This window comes from Uloborus diversus, chromosome 3, assembly GCF_026930045.1.
Source record: "Uloborus diversus isolate 005 chromosome 3, Udiv.v.3.1, whole genome shotgun sequence".
In the NCBI taxonomy this organism is placed as follows: domain Eukaryota; kingdom Metazoa; phylum Arthropoda; class Arachnida; order Araneae; family Uloboridae; genus Uloborus; species Uloborus diversus.
This window is the reverse complement of record NC_072733.1, coordinates 213,794,183-213,811,655: the sequence shown is the minus strand read 5'-3', so window position 1 is coordinate 213,811,655 and position 17,473 is coordinate 213,794,183. Positions and strand designations below refer to the sequence as shown.

General features: G+C 31.7%; 1 protein-coding gene across 2 annotated transcripts in view; it reads right to left on the bottom strand.

The window, feature by feature from the left end:
• The window catches only part of LOC129219425 (catenin delta-2-like), a 120,341-nt gene that overhangs the window by 57,408 nt on the left and 45,460 nt on the right, over positions 1-17,473 (bottom strand). For both annotated transcript variants that reach the window (XM_054853823.1, XM_054853824.1), the window contains exons 6-9: positions 16,359-16,757; positions 9,407-9,724; positions 8,456-8,600; positions 4,064-4,301 (exon numbers count right to left, since the gene is read on the bottom strand). In XM_054853823.1, coding sequence (XP_054709798.1) covers positions 4,064-4,301; positions 8,456-8,600; positions 9,407-9,724; positions 16,359-16,757 — 1,100 coding nt within the window. The remainder of the gene's footprint in view (positions 1-4,063; positions 4,302-8,455; positions 8,601-9,406; positions 9,725-16,358; positions 16,758-17,473) is intronic.

The window sequence follows — 17,473 nt, the reverse complement described above, 5'->3', positions numbered from 1 at the left end:
CAACCTATCAAGCAGCATGTATTGAACTCAGTCTTATAGACGACAAACCTTGGAAACTAACCTTCGTTGATACATGTACTCCTTAACTCAGAGAATTGTTTTCAACTATTTTAACTTTTATGTCAACTTTTAGATCCTATTGCTTTATGGCAAGCATTTAAAAAAAATCTCTGTGACGACATAATGCGAGGAGAGCATCAACAGAAATACTCTGTCGGTCAATGTCAAGTGATATAAAAATAAAAGGCTAAATTTGCGAATGAAGCGGACACCCAACAGGGGAATTATGTTTCCCACCACTGCAGAGAATCAACGAAAACATTTCCTTTAAAACATGATTGGTACATGAAAACCAGGAACACTAATAACTAGTTATTGATATACGTGGTGGATCTGGAAAAAATCACTAATTCCAACACTGTCAAAAAATCCATCAACATGCTTTTTTGTCAAGTTTTTTTTACCAAACTGCCAACATTTTTTTTAGATGCATAAAACTGACCATTCCACATTTCAACTACTTTGTATAATCTCCTACAGAAAGACTTCGTAGGTCAAAACGAGCAATTGGGAGAACTTTTTCAATAGAAATATTCTTCCGCCGTTCTGCTATAGAAGGCGTAGATCAAACTCTAAAAGGATAAAAAGGTGACTTGCATCAAATACTTTTTGTGGTACTCTAGAGGAACTCGAGCATATACTCTTCAAGCCTTATTAAAGGATTGTCTTTTTAGGAGCCCTTACAATCTCTGTATCTAAAGAACAACTATAAGAGCCAGTTCAAGAGACAGTGGTAAGCATTCCTGGAGTTCATTATTACAAGAAAGCAACAGGAAAATACCTAACAAAATATTCTTATCAAAAAATATGAGTTCGGAAATTCTCTCTAAATGATTTGATACTAAATGTTTGTTTTCAAACCAAGACACTTTGCCAAAAAAAAAAAAAAAAAAACTTTACGTTGATGTGCGAGAAGGCTATAGTTTTTGCCAACAAAGCTGTGTATCAGTCATTTGAATTCCTTAATTCCCTTCAATTCTCAGGACTTCTCTTCATGCTTTTTTAAAATTAAGTCAATATCCCTATAATTTTTTTGCTTAACATTAATTTGTGCAATATGTGCAATGGAATTGGACCCCAATTAAATTCACTACGGAATAATATTCTTTCAAGTATTGTTCTTACAGAACCAGCAGCAGATCAGTTGGCTCATATTCCTTGCATCCCCATGGTACCTGCATATTTCATTTTCCAATTTAAGTAACTACCGTTTGGAATGAAAATTTCTTATGCCATCTCCATCATCAAAACTGAAGCTTAAACGTACAACTATACATTACGTAGTGCAACGTTACATAAAGGAAGATTGTATTGTTCTATGGAAATTATATACAAGTTTCTATTTATAAGGAAATGTGGTAAATAAATTTGTTTTATACCTCATAAAAACATAAAATATATTGTTTTCTATTAAATTCTAAATTAAAAATTACCTGCAAATTATTTATTTTAAATAGATAGCTTTTTAACCTGAACAAAGTCAGGACAGGCTGCTAGTACTATATGTATATGATCACATACACAAATTGTGCATAGTGGATTACTGGGAGCATACCCTCAGAGAATTTGATGGGAACTTCACTGGAAGCAAGGAATTCAACTGTGTTTGGATTTTCTGTGTTTTCAATGTATTTTTCAAGAAAAAGCTTCTAAGAACAGATTGGCTGAATCAGTGATGTTCCCCTATGGTTCAACTTTTCAATTTTTGGACGTTATGCTGCTGCTACTACAACACTTTTTAGTTGCTGGACTGTTTTCTAGGATTCTACATGAACTATTTAGAAGTTAAAATTAAACTAAACTATTGTCAATTTATTGCGCAATAAATGTTGATGATTTGTAGAAATATGTTTATCTAATTGTTTATCCAAGACATTTCTGAGATCCAAAAATTTCAACTTCAGTTAGTTTTTTCTAATGAGTATGATCAGCAAACTGATACACAAATGTTGACAAATCATTTAAGCCCTTCTAAGACAGCTACACGTTAGACATAACGCTGTCAAGACATTTCATGGGAGATGGGGGATCAAATTACATGAGATATTCATTTGAAATTAATGTAGACCAAAATAAACTTGATTATTACTCACATATGTGTACTAAAAGTATAACAGAATCAAAACAACTCTTGTTTTATAAGACAGGTTGAATGGTTATCATACTTCTAGAGATGAAAAGTTAAAAAAAAAAAAAAGAAAAACCCCGAAAATTTTGGAATTAAAATGGAAAACTTTTTTCCTCTAAGGGGTTTATTTCCCACTCCAAAAAAATTGAAGTTTTTCAACTTTTCAGGAAGTTTTGACTGAAATTTGCAGCAAAAAGTGATAAAATTAGAAATTTCTTATACATAAATTCTGAAGCTATTTCCTTCTACCCCCACTCCTCCTTATACGTCAAAATACTGTTTAACTATGATAATGCAAGACGTTGTATGATAATATAATTTGTATATAGATCAAAAATCATTTAACTTTTTGCACAAAAAATGAAATTTTTTTCGCTAAATTATCGCAATAATATCAATATGGGGAACCCTTCGAGGTGAAAGTGTATATATATATATATATATATATATATATATATATATATATATATATATATATATATACACATATGTGTGTGTGTGTGTGTTGCAGTTTATAATTCTTTAGTAATCAATTAATTAGTAAGGCATTTCAATTCATCAAAATTATAACCAAAATTTACATTTGCTCTTAAGGATTCAGTGTAGCCTTAGGGAAAGTATGTTTGCTTTAGTTGAATAATTATAGGCACTTAAAAGAGTTTTCTTCCCTCATACATGCAGAAATCCAAGTTTTTTTAGACAACAACAAAATAATTTGGCAATTTTATCACATGTAGATCTTAAACACAATACTAGTCCAAATTACTTTGAATCTATTTTATTATTAACTTTTACATAACACTGAACAAAACTTTTACTTAAATAAAAAGTTTTTAAATTTACAGAATTTTTATTGTTATGAATTCACATAGCAATAAATTAAACACCACTTTAAAATCTTTTTCAGCATACTATTTTTCTTTAAAAAAAGTAAGCTTTCAGCTAAATTTGAAATTACATATTAATCTTTTCTAATAAATAGGGGATTATACTGTATCATGTTTGGATTACAAATACAACTAAATCAGTAGTTATATTGCATTAAATTTCTTTAGTTCTGGGCGGCAAAGTTTAATTTACTTTGTTATAATTTGATTCAGGATGTCATTTTCTTAGAAATTTTTTTAAAAATTGTTCCCGATCAAATGACCTTAAAATATTTTAATTATTAAGTAAAATAAGAAACAGATAACAACTTGTTACAATAACTCAATTTTGTTCAAAAGTGCAGGCATGACTACTTTTACTACTGTGCTTAGCACAACCGTATAGTTAACTGAAACTCCAGTTTAAGTTTTGGTTCAGCATTAGAAACCATTACACAGTTTTGGTTCCGGGTTTCTGTTGGAATGATAAAGAAAAACCAATTCAGTTTTTATTTGAATATTAGACTGGATTGGAAAAAAATCAAAACTCAATAGATTTCATTTTCAGACAGTAAAGTTACACTGCAAGGAAGGGAAATCATACTTATTTTTCTTTCAAACAATATCAATCATGTTTGAAAGTCAATAAATACTGTTTTTATTTCAAATTTCACAGGCAATCTAAAATAGAAAAATTGTTATGATTAGACACACCTAACACAATATTATTGGTTGAACGATGATTAAAAAATTTCTGGTTTGACCAAGAATGCTATCAGTTAAGAAACAAAAAGGCTATATTTTACTAATTAAACTTACCTTTATGTATTTCTGTCAAGCAGAAAAAGATGTGTGGATTGCATATATTTAACAATTTATATGTTTTAAGAAAAAAAGAGCTGTTAAAAAAACTATATTCATTCATTAAAAAATTCAATTTTTCAGAGAGAAAAAAAAAAGGTTTTTTCCACCAGTTCAAAATTTCTGGAAACTTTACATCTCTACTTACTTCACAACTCGACAAATTCCACAATATACTTGTTACAAGTTCACGAATTTCATTATCAGCTGTTTTTCTTATTAGGCGCACAAGAGCAGGAATGCCACCAGCAGCACGAATTGCACGCTTGTTTTCATCATTTTGTTTGCCATAAGACAAGTTTCTTAAAGCCCCACAACTGTTTCGTTGAATCTCGGCAATGTCATGGTTTAGCAGTTGAACCAGATTTGGTATAGCACCAAGTGAGCTATAAAATGAAATAAATTACAGAATATTTTCCCAATAGGAAACTCACAATACTAAAAAATATTTGACTTTCAGTTTATGTTAGGTAATTATTTGACTGAGTAGAAACTTGACATTGACAATTAAATTATTACATATACACTAAAGTGACAAAAGTCACAGGATACCTCTTAATATCTTGTTTTAAGCCTTTTACGACAAATTGCATTAATTCCCAGGGTAACTCAAAACAGGTCTTTGGAACATAAATATCGAGTCATTTTTCTTTTATAGAAACATTGCAAAACCTTTCCCAGTGCAGAATTTTGTGCACAAGCTGACCTCTCTATTATGTCCCATAGATGCTTGATAGGATCAATGTTGAGTGTTCTAGGTGGCTTAATCATTCATTAGATCTTTCACGAAGGTTCTTGAAACCAATCACAAGCAGTTGTAGCCCAGTGACATGGCTCACCATCACCAATAAAAAAATTCATGGTTTTTTGGGCATAATAAATCGATAACGGCTACAAGAGATCTCCAAGTAGCTGAACATAATCACTTCCAGTCGATGATCGGTGCAGTTAAACCAAAGAACCCATGTAAAAAGTCCATATTATGGATATGATGCTGGCTTGCACAGTGCCTTGCTGACAACTTGGGTCCATTACTTTGTGGGCTCTGCGGCTCACTTGAAATCTACTAGAAGTTTTTATCAACTGAAGAAGCACTTATGTGAGGCTCTCCTTGAAAGTTTTAGAAATTTCAGTCCTAAAATTGCAATTAAGAGTCATCTTGGTAACATCTAGAAAAAGTAGGAGCCAGAGATATTCTTCTAGCGAGTGGTAGTTGCCCCTCCCTGCCTCCCTCTGGCTATGTCCATGACTATATCCCTACCACAACTCACATAACACTGTCCAGTTTCATTTTGTGACAAAAAAAAAAAAAAAAAAAAGAAACGAGGATACAATATGGCAAAGGTAAGCTTACCTTGCGTAAATGCTTACAAAGATTAGCCTTATCATTGTATATCATACCTGCCAACCTCCGAGAAAAGAAATCCGGAAGATTTTTTAATTTTTATCCACAAGATTTTAAGGCAAAATAAAATCAAACAGAACCCCTATCCTCTTTTTATTTAACATTATATTAGTTATGAATTTCATATCAATTGAACTTACTTTCGTTTAGTAAATATTACTTTTATTGCTTTCTTTAAAAGTTTGGAAATAACATTTGGTACTCATTTTAAAAAAAGAACAAAGCAAAAACAGCTCGAACTGAGAGAACGAGAAGATAATCGGCGCCGAAATTGAGCCCCTAGTTGCCAGGCGCGACTCTTGCTTTGATTGGATCCCGATGAAGTCATGCGCTGTATCACTCCGTGACGTCATAATCTTGCCTTACTTCTTCTGCCATTCTCCTACGGCAACCTTTCCTTGGCTACTTGGCCTAAAACGTTCCACAAAAGAATCGTTAGCGCCAAAATTGGCGAGATACAATTTTTTTCCTACAAAACGTGAAAAATCCGGAAGATTTTGCTCATAACCGGAAAAACGGAAAAGGAAATAAAAATCCGTAAAACTTCCGGGAAATCCGGAAGACTTGGCAGGTATGGTATATTGACATGACAAGGTGTATGCAATCAGGGTTGGTAAAAAAAAAAAAAAAAAAAAAAAAGAAAAAAAAATTTTTTTTTGAAAAAACAAAGCAAAAAAGAAAAAAAAAGGGTTTTTTGGTTTAAACCAGACTTTTTTGGTATTTCTCACTCTTTTCAGGAAAACAACTTTATTTTAAGAAAATCATGAATTTTTTATCAATCAATTATTAAGAAATGTTTAATATTCATATTTGTACCTAATTTCTTTGTAATAATTAAATAATTAAAAGTAAAATCTTGTAATTTCATTTCCTTATGCATAGAGATTTTTATAGGAGAATATTGTTTTCATATATCTTTCAAAATATTTACATTCCTTTACAGTTTTTATTTCGCACATTAGCCGCAAAGTTACGTGAAATTAACCGAAAAGCAATGTTTTAGCTTATTTTGCACATTGCAGTATTTCTTCTTTTTGATCCCGGTTATATTTTTTTACAATAATTGTGCACTAAACACCTCTTTGCTGGAAAAGTAGGTATATTTAATTACATTAACAATCCAGAATTCACCCCAAGTAGGTGGTTGCACTTTGAGCTCCACCCTGTAATTCCCAAGAAAAGTAGTTATTTACAGGAATTACATATTTGTAAAAGCAACTTGCATTCACAATAACTATATTATTTTAACCAAGTTTCTATGTTTGGATCAAAGTTTGAAGTTCTCAAAGTTCTTTGAAAGTTTGGTGACTCAATTTTTACATTGATGATTGAGAACATAAAATTTTTAACTCTAATTCATATCAAGTCTCATCCCAAACTACCCAACCTACTGACTCACTAACCAGTTTAATAAACCTTTCAACAGCTGTAGTGTATAAGAGGAACATTTACTGAATTATGGGTAAAGCTTCAACTGTTATTGTAAAATTAAATATTATTAACTTAGGAAGAATTTGGTTGGAAGTAATCGAAGTATTAAAAGCTGACTTAAAAGGCGAGTAAAAGTATATTTGATGGACATTTTCAATATACAGGGTGTCCCAAAAGGTCGTTTACAAACGTAACATGCTGGTCTGTCATATCATGATGAACAAGATTAACATAGTAACATACATTCGCAAACAGAATGCTGGCGCACTAAATGCACACAAAGTCAGACACTAACAGATGCAAACCATGCCACATATCTATTACACAAAGACGATGTTACACAAAATTTTAGTTTTTAAGAAAAGCTTAAAGCAGTTGCTAAAATTTGCTGTCCGCCAGCTGTCATAATCACGTTGCAACGACAACGCAGCGATAGGTGCAATCTTGTCAGAATGGATCGTTATTACGACGGTCGGTACTTAGTCGTTGCGATGCGTGTATGGCAGCTAAAGGCAGCAAATTTCAACAACAGCTATAAACCTTCCTTCAAAACTAAAATGTTGTGTAAACTCGGCTTTGTGTAATAGATATGCGGCATGGTTTGCATCCGTTAGTGTCTGACTTTGTGTGCATGTATTGCGCCAGCATTGCGTTTGCGAACACATGTTCCTATGTAAATCTTGTTCCTCATCATATGACAGACCAGCATGTGAAGTTTGTAAACGACCTTTTGGGACACCCTGTAGTACAGAAAGGAAAATGCTATATTGATCTCGCTCTCCCAAAGCCTAAGTATGAGCAGTACTCGTTGAAATGTTTATTCTTTGCGATACTTCTCTTACTATGGCGATCTTCTCTCATTATCACAGCAGTGGCATTGATGTTTACTTCCATTAAAGAAGTGACTGGGGCGGTGGGTACACCTTCTTCTGAAATTCATTCTCTCCCATCGTTATAAACATTTTGAACCATCTTCTAACTATTCTGTAAGGAAGAAGACTCCCAATAGGATTCTTGTAATATCACAGGTGTTTTAGCAGTTGATTTTTTCAGGTGAACTGTCACTTTCATTTTTTTTTTTTTTTTTGAGAAGGAAATGAAACTCATGCACTTGGACAGGTGCCATTATATTAATGATGTCATGACCTTGAAACTTGCCCTGGCTATTATGGGATCAGCTATTATTGAACAATCTAATTACAACATATCTGCATTTTGTTTATAATATGAAAACAAATATTTCAGGGAATGGCCGCTCCCCCCCCCTCACCCTGCTCAACTACAACACTGATTGTAACAATATTTATACAAGACATCCATATTGACATGGGGAGTAAGTCTTTGTACAGTCTCAAAGCAAGTTAAGCAATAAAGAACACTTGTGATGAAGTCAACGTAAGCTAATTTAATACACTAAACTAAACAGCACAGCACTGTACAGTAAAAATACAATATACTTGAAATTGACAATGATGTGAAAAACAAATTGACATTGCAGCATCTGGATCTTAAGATGATGCAACAAAATGGCTATGTTGAGTTGTATAACGCTTAATGAATTTTATAAATTTATTGTTTCAAGACAAATTTCCTAGAGAAAATAAGCGGAATGTATTGAATTTTAACTATGCAAGAAACTACTGAAAATAATTTTTCAGGAGAATAAAAGAGTTAGAAGTTTAAGATAACAAACAAGAATCTTACCGAGCCTTCAATTTGGTATTGTCATCCATGTAGGCCAAATGCCAGAGGTATGCTGCGGCATTTGCTTTAACACAATTGTTTGGATGCCCAAGGAATTCAATGACTTCAAGAAGCGAAGGGTCACGGAAGGACTGAAACTTTTTACCTTTTTAATATAAAAAAAAAGAGAAAATAGTTACATGTACAATAACATTAGTGTTGCATTAAGAATTTTTTAATCAGAATGAAACAAATAATATTCAAAATGAATGCAAATTTTTTAGGATTCGACATACCAGCTGATTGCTTAAAAAATTAGTCACAGTGTGGAAACTGGAATATGCATATGAGTTAGGTCTTATTTAACTTAGTGATGTATCCCTGGCAAATGCCCAATAAGCAAGATCTTTGCAAATGAGTATTTGCCCAAAACTCTGCTTAAAACACTTTTAAGCACCTAAAATCTGTGCATTATTATTATTTTAACATTCAAATTTTTATCAAAAGTGCTGTAGGTTATAAATACCACTAAAATTCCTTTTAGTTTCCTTTCATTAATCAAAGTATACTGAGGTAGATTAAAGAGTTCCTTTCCTAATATTTTTATTAGCATTGTCACAAAACATGTCCTGAAATAGCTTACATGCTTAATCAAAGGAACATAGAAATCTATATCTTGCAAGAATAACTAATGAGAAAATTTAAAAACTGATGCATTTCCATGATAAGTTTTTGTTCTAAAATAAACTTACACAAAAATTTTCCTTTTGTGCAAATTAATACATATAGAGCATTAATAACTACAGGGACTACATAATTTTTCCTACGAAGATAGGTTTCCATTTCTTTCATAAAGTATCAGTCCATGACAGGTTTCACTATATTTATGTTTTCAATTTAAATGAGGCAAAAAGGTCTGCCAATTTCAATTTTCTAAAACTCTTTTTGTAAATATATAAAAATCATTTTTACCTGATTCACTATCTGGTGGTTTTGCATAGTCCAAATGTGAATGGACCCGAGATGCAACAACACTCCCATCAGGGTAGACATGACTACCATCTGCAGAAGATGGGGGGAGAGAGTGTTCTCTATCTTCTTCAAAAACAGTTCTTGGTGCAGTACGTCCATATGTAGTATTTTCCAGAGAACCTTTAGTCCTAGATAGAGTTTCAGCATCATAGCTAGGCCTACGATCTAAATAGCCCCCTTCTGGTATATTATACTGATATCCAGGGGAGAGCGGAGTTGCTTCAACAGCAGTTCCCGGACGAGGACATCCATAAACACCTTTTTATATGCATGAAGAAAACATTTTTATTATTTTGATAAGTACTAACACTTACTAACGTACACACCACTAAGATTCATAAAAAGCACAAAATTAACTTATGTCCAAATTGGTTTCAAGAGATATCAATGGTCAAAGAACACTCAAATTGAACGGTTTAATTTCAAAAACCCGTCACATTCCATGGTCCATGGGGTAAAACTGTTTGGAGGGACAAATATACTGACTTTACTGACCAAAATTTATAAAATATTGACCAAATACTGACTAAAATTTTAAAATTTAATAAACTTTGGCAGAAAAAAAAAGAGTATCATACTAAGTGAAATAGATGCTAGCTTTATTTGTAATGTGCAGCAATGCAATGTAAAGCGAGAATATCCACATATTAAACACCCCTGAAAAAGCTATAAGTGAAATTTTTTACCTTAATATGTATAAGTACACAAGTACACTTTCGGTTACTATTATGGCATTTGTATGAACAAAATTGGTCATTGTAAGCTGCATTTGTTATGCTTGGACTTTATTTTCTCTTATATGCACAATTTGTATGACTTTTGAGGGTATTCTGTAAGTTGAAAAGTTGACGTGATAGACAAAAACTGCGATTTTGGATCCAGAGGCCAAAAGTTAGTTGAAAATAAGTAACAGGAATTTGTCCGATTCTGATCATAAGAATGATGAATTTTTTCTGCAACCAGGTAAATACATTAATTTGAAAAATTGTTTAAATTTTGAAAATTTTACTTAATTAAGAAAAGTTTTTTATTATCAATCACATTACTTTTTCTTTTAAAACTACTGCAAAATTACCTTTAAAAATTCCGAAATCAAGAACAAGAGACAGAAGGTAAAGTGTCTATAAATTGTACATTCAACACAATTCATTTTTTAATTCAGAAACAAAATGAGCCTATTTTCTTGTATACCAATATCGACTTTCTTGTACCTGATCAATATTCTCAAAATTAGCTAAAATCAAAAATTATTTTAAAAATATTTTAAAAATATTTTAAGCTGATATCTAGAAATAAAATATGCCTTGCTCATCTATAGAATTAAAAGCATAAAAATAAATACACGAACAAATGAAGTAGCAGCACCTTTTAAACAAGGTAGCTAAGGGGGCCATTCATTACTTAGGTAAGAAGGATTTTGATAAATTTTGCCCCCCCCCCCCCATTCTTACGTAAGATTCCATTTTGTTTTTCAAAATAATAAAATAACGTATCTTACATCACTGGAATTGTTATTAAATTCACTACCACTAAATTATTTTTAAAAACCTTTTTGCATATACAGGGGTAGAAGTGGATAACTTGCAACATATAGGACATTTTCCACGAAAAATATAGGACATGTTTTATGAATAATTTTGTTTGAAAAAATAAACAGTACATAGTTTATATTTATTATCTAGTTATTCTTGCCCTATGTGATCAATGATTTAAATAACTCATACTGCAAACATTAAAAAAAAATTAATAATAATAATAAAATAAATAAATAAAAATTATAACATACCTAGAATTAGTTTCCTGAGTTCTTGAGAGAATTAAAAAAAAATTATATGTTTCACCCTTCATTTTAAAAATCTCGAGCCTTTTTCAGGCTCTGGCCTGAGTCAACAGATGTCCCTTCTCCCTCCTCTCCCCGTGCACGCTCCTGCTTGGAAAGTAAAAGGTAAAAATGGGTTTTACCACCTCCCCAAAAGTAAGGGTATGAAGAGATTTTTCCAACTCCCCTCCACTTGGGACCCTTACGAAATTAATGAATGGTCCCTAATGCAATTCTTTTCATTAAAAAAAAAGTCTATCTGCTTTCAAAGAAAAAAAAATACCGTAAAATCCCGAAAGTAACCCCCCCCCTATTTTCAAAACAAAACTTGTTAATTTCAGAAAGGGGAGTTATAATCGAGATTTTTTTGAAAGATGAGCCAAAATAATTGTTTTTAGTAGTATTAATTTTAGTGTACAGAACAGAAATAAGTAAATAAGAGTTAATATTAATGAAGAGTGAGAAATTAATTAATAAAAACCTGTTCTAATTTTCTAGTAGTAATAAATTGCATGTGGGTGCCATTTTTTCAAAAGAAAGGATTTTGTACCTTAGTTGGCGAAATCCCTGTAATTTATCGCTTGAAAATTCATCATGTACTGAATGTAATAAGGTTACAGTAAAAGAAGCAAAATCTTAATGTTCTTGTTTCAGAATAAAAGCAAAAATCGCAATTATGGCCGCCAATTTGTTATGAAGATTCAAATTTCGAAAACTGTGCTTTGCAAAGTTCGCGAACGCAAACAGAGACAAATCTCTCATTTGATTTTGTGAAATATACATTTCTGATGATCGTTAACTCGTTGAATTACTTTATTCTACCTTTAAAAAAGGTTATTTTTAATTTCGTGCTACTTTTTAAGCAACGCATTTCCAAAATGGTGCCACGTTTTCAAAATGGCGTTGTGTTGAAGATTGTTCACTTTCACAAGTCAGAACAAAAATGCTCCTTCCAAAATAAATAAAAAGCAGCACAGTCATACAAATTTCTGCTGTAATACTATCAACAAAAAAAAATAAAAATAAAAAATAAATAAAATAACAAAACAGGCACCCTTGCATCAAAAGGAGTCTAAACATTTTGGAAGGAATAAACCGCGGAGACATTTTTTTTTTCTTTTTTGTTCAAATCATTCTGTTTTCCTTTCTTTCTTTTTTTTTTAGAAAAGAAAACCTGCACATGGGGCGGGGGGGGGGGGGGGGGGGGAATAAACCTTTGCAATTGCTTTTCAAGTAAAGCAGAAAATGTTATCCTTTTTTTCAGAGGGAGTGGAAAATGAAGATGATCAGATTTTTTTTCAGGTGAAAAAGGGGGGGGGGGGTACATCCAGGATTTTAAAATGATTTCACTTTCCACAAAAAAGGGATGGGGCTATAATCGATAGGGGGTTTACTTTCGGGATTTTACGGTAATAAAAATATAATAAAAATAAATAAAATTAAATTTTAAAAAGAAAAAACTTTAAACAGACGCCTACTCTCTAAATATTTGCAAGAAAAAAATTACTTTTGGCACACGTAATTTCTTAAATAAAGGATTTTTAATCGGTATTAATGTTAAAATATTTTAAATTTCTCAAAAATACCCTTAAAATAGCCAAATCAGATTTTGAACGTCAAACTCTCTGGAAATAAGTTTGTTTAAAACAAATCTCCATTTTAGTTTGAGATTTATACCTTTCTTTCAATTTTTGCACAGGTGCTTGGATTTTATTTTTGAACCATTAGAGAAAAAAGGGAATGAAGCACCTTCTCCTACATTTTTAGAACAAGAAATGTTTTTTTCAATGATGGGTGGCGATCAGACAGACCAAAATACACACATTTCCCCATCTCAATACCTTACTTTCGAAATTTTTATTTTGCAGTATTCATTAACTTTTATTTATTTGACAATTATTTATTTTTAAGAATTTTTTCACAATAGACTAGCAATATATTTTTATTCTTATAAAATAATGTAAACTTTACCAGGTTGACAAAATAAGGTTGCAGTATTGGCAATATCTCACTTTTTTGGCATTTTATAAAGTTTATAAGGCAAACAGGAAAAATATCACTGCCAATATTTTTCTCAAAATGAATATGCCGGCAAATTAGCAAAAAAATACTGACTTTACTGACTAAATTTTGGAAAAACCGACAAATACTAACCAAGATGAAGAATACTGACTTGTACTGACCAGTTTTATGACCTGATGGTCCAAAATTTCAAACAAATAAATAAAAATTAATGAAATAAAATAATAAAAACATGCTTAGGATCATAATTAAAATTTTTTGTTAGAATTTTAAACTGAAATACACATTTGGGTACAATTCCTTCCAGAAAAAGTGTTGTAATCCCTATTAAATAATTGAAGATGACAGTATAATAAAAAATGTCACCATGTCCATCCCGAGTATCACCCATTTGGGAGGTTACACTCAAAGTGAAATTGTTTTTGAAAAATATAAAGCTAAAATCCATTTTAAAGACTACAAATGTTTTGCCGTGATCCCCAAAGCAGAATACTTTACAATGTTCTGCAACGTAAAATCATTTGACCAAAATTGTTCTGCAAGTACTTCAAGCATTGTATGCGAAAAAACTTGACATTTTCCACAAATTGCGTGCCAAAAATCAAAATCGTTTCATATAGGAGGTTTTTTTTTATATATATATATAACTGGATTGTTGCTATTTATTTCTGTGGAAATGAGATATATTTCCGGAAACTTCACAGCTTTCAACCAAATGACTAATTAAAGAGCACTGAATTTGTAAAATTAGTTGATCATGAAAACTATAAAATCAAAAAAAAACTTTAACAAGGTGTCAAACCTAAACCGATTGAGATTCTCCAAAAATAATTTATATGCTTTCTAAAATGCATAGAAAGAGCAAAGATACAAAGTTTCTAAAAATCTGAACCTAGGTATCAAACCACATTTTTTTGGTTAATTTTGCATGGCATGAAAGAGTAATTAAAATAAAGCTTTTAAATAAAAAAAATTACTGAAATAATAAATGAAATGAGTAGAGTTTTGGTTGTATATAATAAAACACTTCAAAACTTTCTAAATATTTGAAATATTTTCTGGATGCAAAGGGATTGAAATCTCAAATGTGACACGCAATTTCTGGCGATGGACGTGTTTCAATGTTGGCATGTTTCCAAAACATACGTGTGTGGCGGAAAATGAAATGGATGAAGATCGATTGGGAAAGTGCTACAAAGGACTTATCGAATTCAACATTGCGAGCTTTCCGCCAAATTATCGTAATTTGCAAGAATTTTAGATTTTCTTCTAATTTTAAGAATTATGCAGAATTTCTGCAAAATTCTATCTTGAGTTGGAAGATACATGTAGAAAATCTGCAGTTTCTACATATTTTCTTCACCGCAGTTTCTGCAGATTTTCTGCACCACAGTTTCTGCAGATTTTCGGCACCGCGATTTCTGCAGAAATTTACAGAATTTCTGCAGAAAATTTGTCAGTTTTCCTCTCACATTTAAACAGAATTGTTCTGCAGCTCAGGCATCTGTTCTGCGACGTACGTCGCAAATTTAGTAGTATTCTGCTTTGGGGGCCGTGATATGCAAAAACATACTGCAAATCCTGGAACAAGTTGAAAAACCACTTTATGCACACATATAATTTTAAACACTTGCTAACCGCTATATTTTCCCCAAAAGGTATTATAGATGGCGATTGTAAAGTGGTGTAAGCCACAAAATGCTGCGTTTCATATCTCGATGAGTTTCACATCTCGGTGAATGTTGATCGTACAAATCTCAAACCTTTTGTGTTTGAGTTATCTTTCAATAGAGATTATTTCCCTAAATACAAGTTAGAGGACCTGGGGCCTATATAAAAATTTTAATTTTGTATTTTTATTTTCATTTCAAACTTTCAATATCTTAACTCTGCATGTGATTTGGAACATTTTTGCAATTGGAAGTATGAATCTAGGACGTTTGCAACAATAGAGGTCTTGCAGGTTAAAATGGAACACCATGTATATATATAGTTATCTTGAAAACAAAATACAGTAGTATCTCCTGAAAGGGACATGAATGAATAAGGCACACCTCCGTTTAGGGGACATTTTTTTTTATCCCACTCCCTTTGAAAAGGAACCTCCTTTTTTTTTGCCTTTCATTAAGGGACAGTTGCAGAAAAAAAATTACAAAAATTAATGTATAAGTGCATGAGAAATATTTCACTTAATGAACGTTTAATGTATTGACATTCTAGGTTCCGTTTTTGTCCAAAAATTAACTAGTAAAAGTTTATTTAAGTATTAATATGCAAAAAAAGGAATATGTATTCTCAAATTCTTGCCTAGCCATTTTTCATACTTTTCACTCTCATCAATTTCTTTGTATGGGCTCAGTCCCAACTCATAGTGCAGTGTTAATGACAAGCTTTGTATAGAAAACTTGAAATGTGATTACACTTTTTTTTTTTTTTTGATGATATTGCATTGTAAATTACATAACAGCAAGAAAATCCATGTAACACATAAATTCAAAACTGTAACAAATGAAAATCAGTTACAAAAGTTTGATACTACAAAAGTTGATAAAATATATTTAACCTAAATAATATAATAAAATATATTTAATTTTAAAATATATTTTTTTTGAAATTCCCAATTTGAATAATTTTGAATTTTAGTACATATGAATCCTTTTCAATAATTAATCTAAGCTGTTCTTAGTTTACATTTATTATGAAATTATACTGATTTAAATACAACTGCATGCATCAATCATCTACCTCCAAAGAAGAGACACCTCTATTTAATGGATGAAATGTCCAATCCCTTTAAGTGTCTCTTATTGAGAGGTTCTACTGTATAAGAAAAATCGGAGTTTCTGAGTGATAGAGGTTAAACTGAAGGAGCATGAGGAATCAACTATTTTCAAAAAATGGAAAAAAATAATACTGAAACAAAATAAATACAAACTAAGACGCTGAACTTTTATATATTTCAGAAAATAACTTTACTAAATATAACTACTACCTTCATTAATAATCCTTCATTAAAATTTTATTATACCAAAAGTATTGTAAATAAATTACCATATGTATGTGGATCAGCACTCTCAGAAAGTGTTGGAGAAGGTGTTCGACGAGGATACTCTATTCTGGGTGGCACCCCAAGAGCACCTTCAATATGTTCATAGTTGCACGGCCCACCCTCATGGTGGTTATAATCTGAAGCAACAGCCCTAGGAGCCTGTGGCATTGCACGATGTAAATTTGGTGAATCAGAGGAACCTCTCTCTGAAGGTGTATGAGTATGGCTTTTTTTTTCAGGGTAATCATGATAGCCATATTCTGCATATTGCGTCTGTGGTGAGTACATGAAATTGCGGACAGCTGATGGAGATGCAGTGCCCCTTCCATATGTTGCAACATAATCGTGAGGGTACACCTGAGTTGTGTGTGGTGTTTGGCCAGCTGGACTTGGAGGTCTGCCTATTAGAATGTATGAGTATTTTAGTTCTGAAATGCTTAGAGACTTTTAGCAGAAAAACAATGCTCAATTTTTACTTGTTTTAAAGATTTACCCAAAATCAATGTATCAAGAGAAAAAAAAGAAAAAAAAAGTAGAATATCAGAAAAAATCATAATAGAACAATCTTTTTACTAAAAAGTTATGATCAACTTCAGTAATGCTGCAAAACAAAATACTTGCAGCTTGTTTAACAATGTAGGAATAGATTTTTTTTTTTAAATGCCGGAAATCTGTCCGAGTACTACAATACAGCAAAGAATTATGAATTTTAAAATACAGAAACATTACAAACACAAACTGTAAAATGATAACACAAAATTAGTAGAAAAATGTAGGAAATATGAATTTTGAAAAAAAAAAAAAAAAAAAAAGCTAATACTCATTTGGATACTCTTCTGTTGGCCTCATTCAGTAACTTCTGACATTGGCTCTACTCTCATGAAAGAGCAAGAAACACAGAGAGGGAACAAAAATGTAGAGGGGTGCCTCTGCTTGCCTTGGAGTCCCCCCTCTTATCTCCTACAAAGAAAGGAGGACCCCCCACCAACGGGGTTTATTTTGCTTGCGGCTAAAGAGAAGCCATAACATCTGCCATTTTGTTATACAATCAAAAGCAATTACCTTCCCTTTTAAATAATTTATGATATTAGTTCTTTTAGTTAATGGTTGTAGTCCC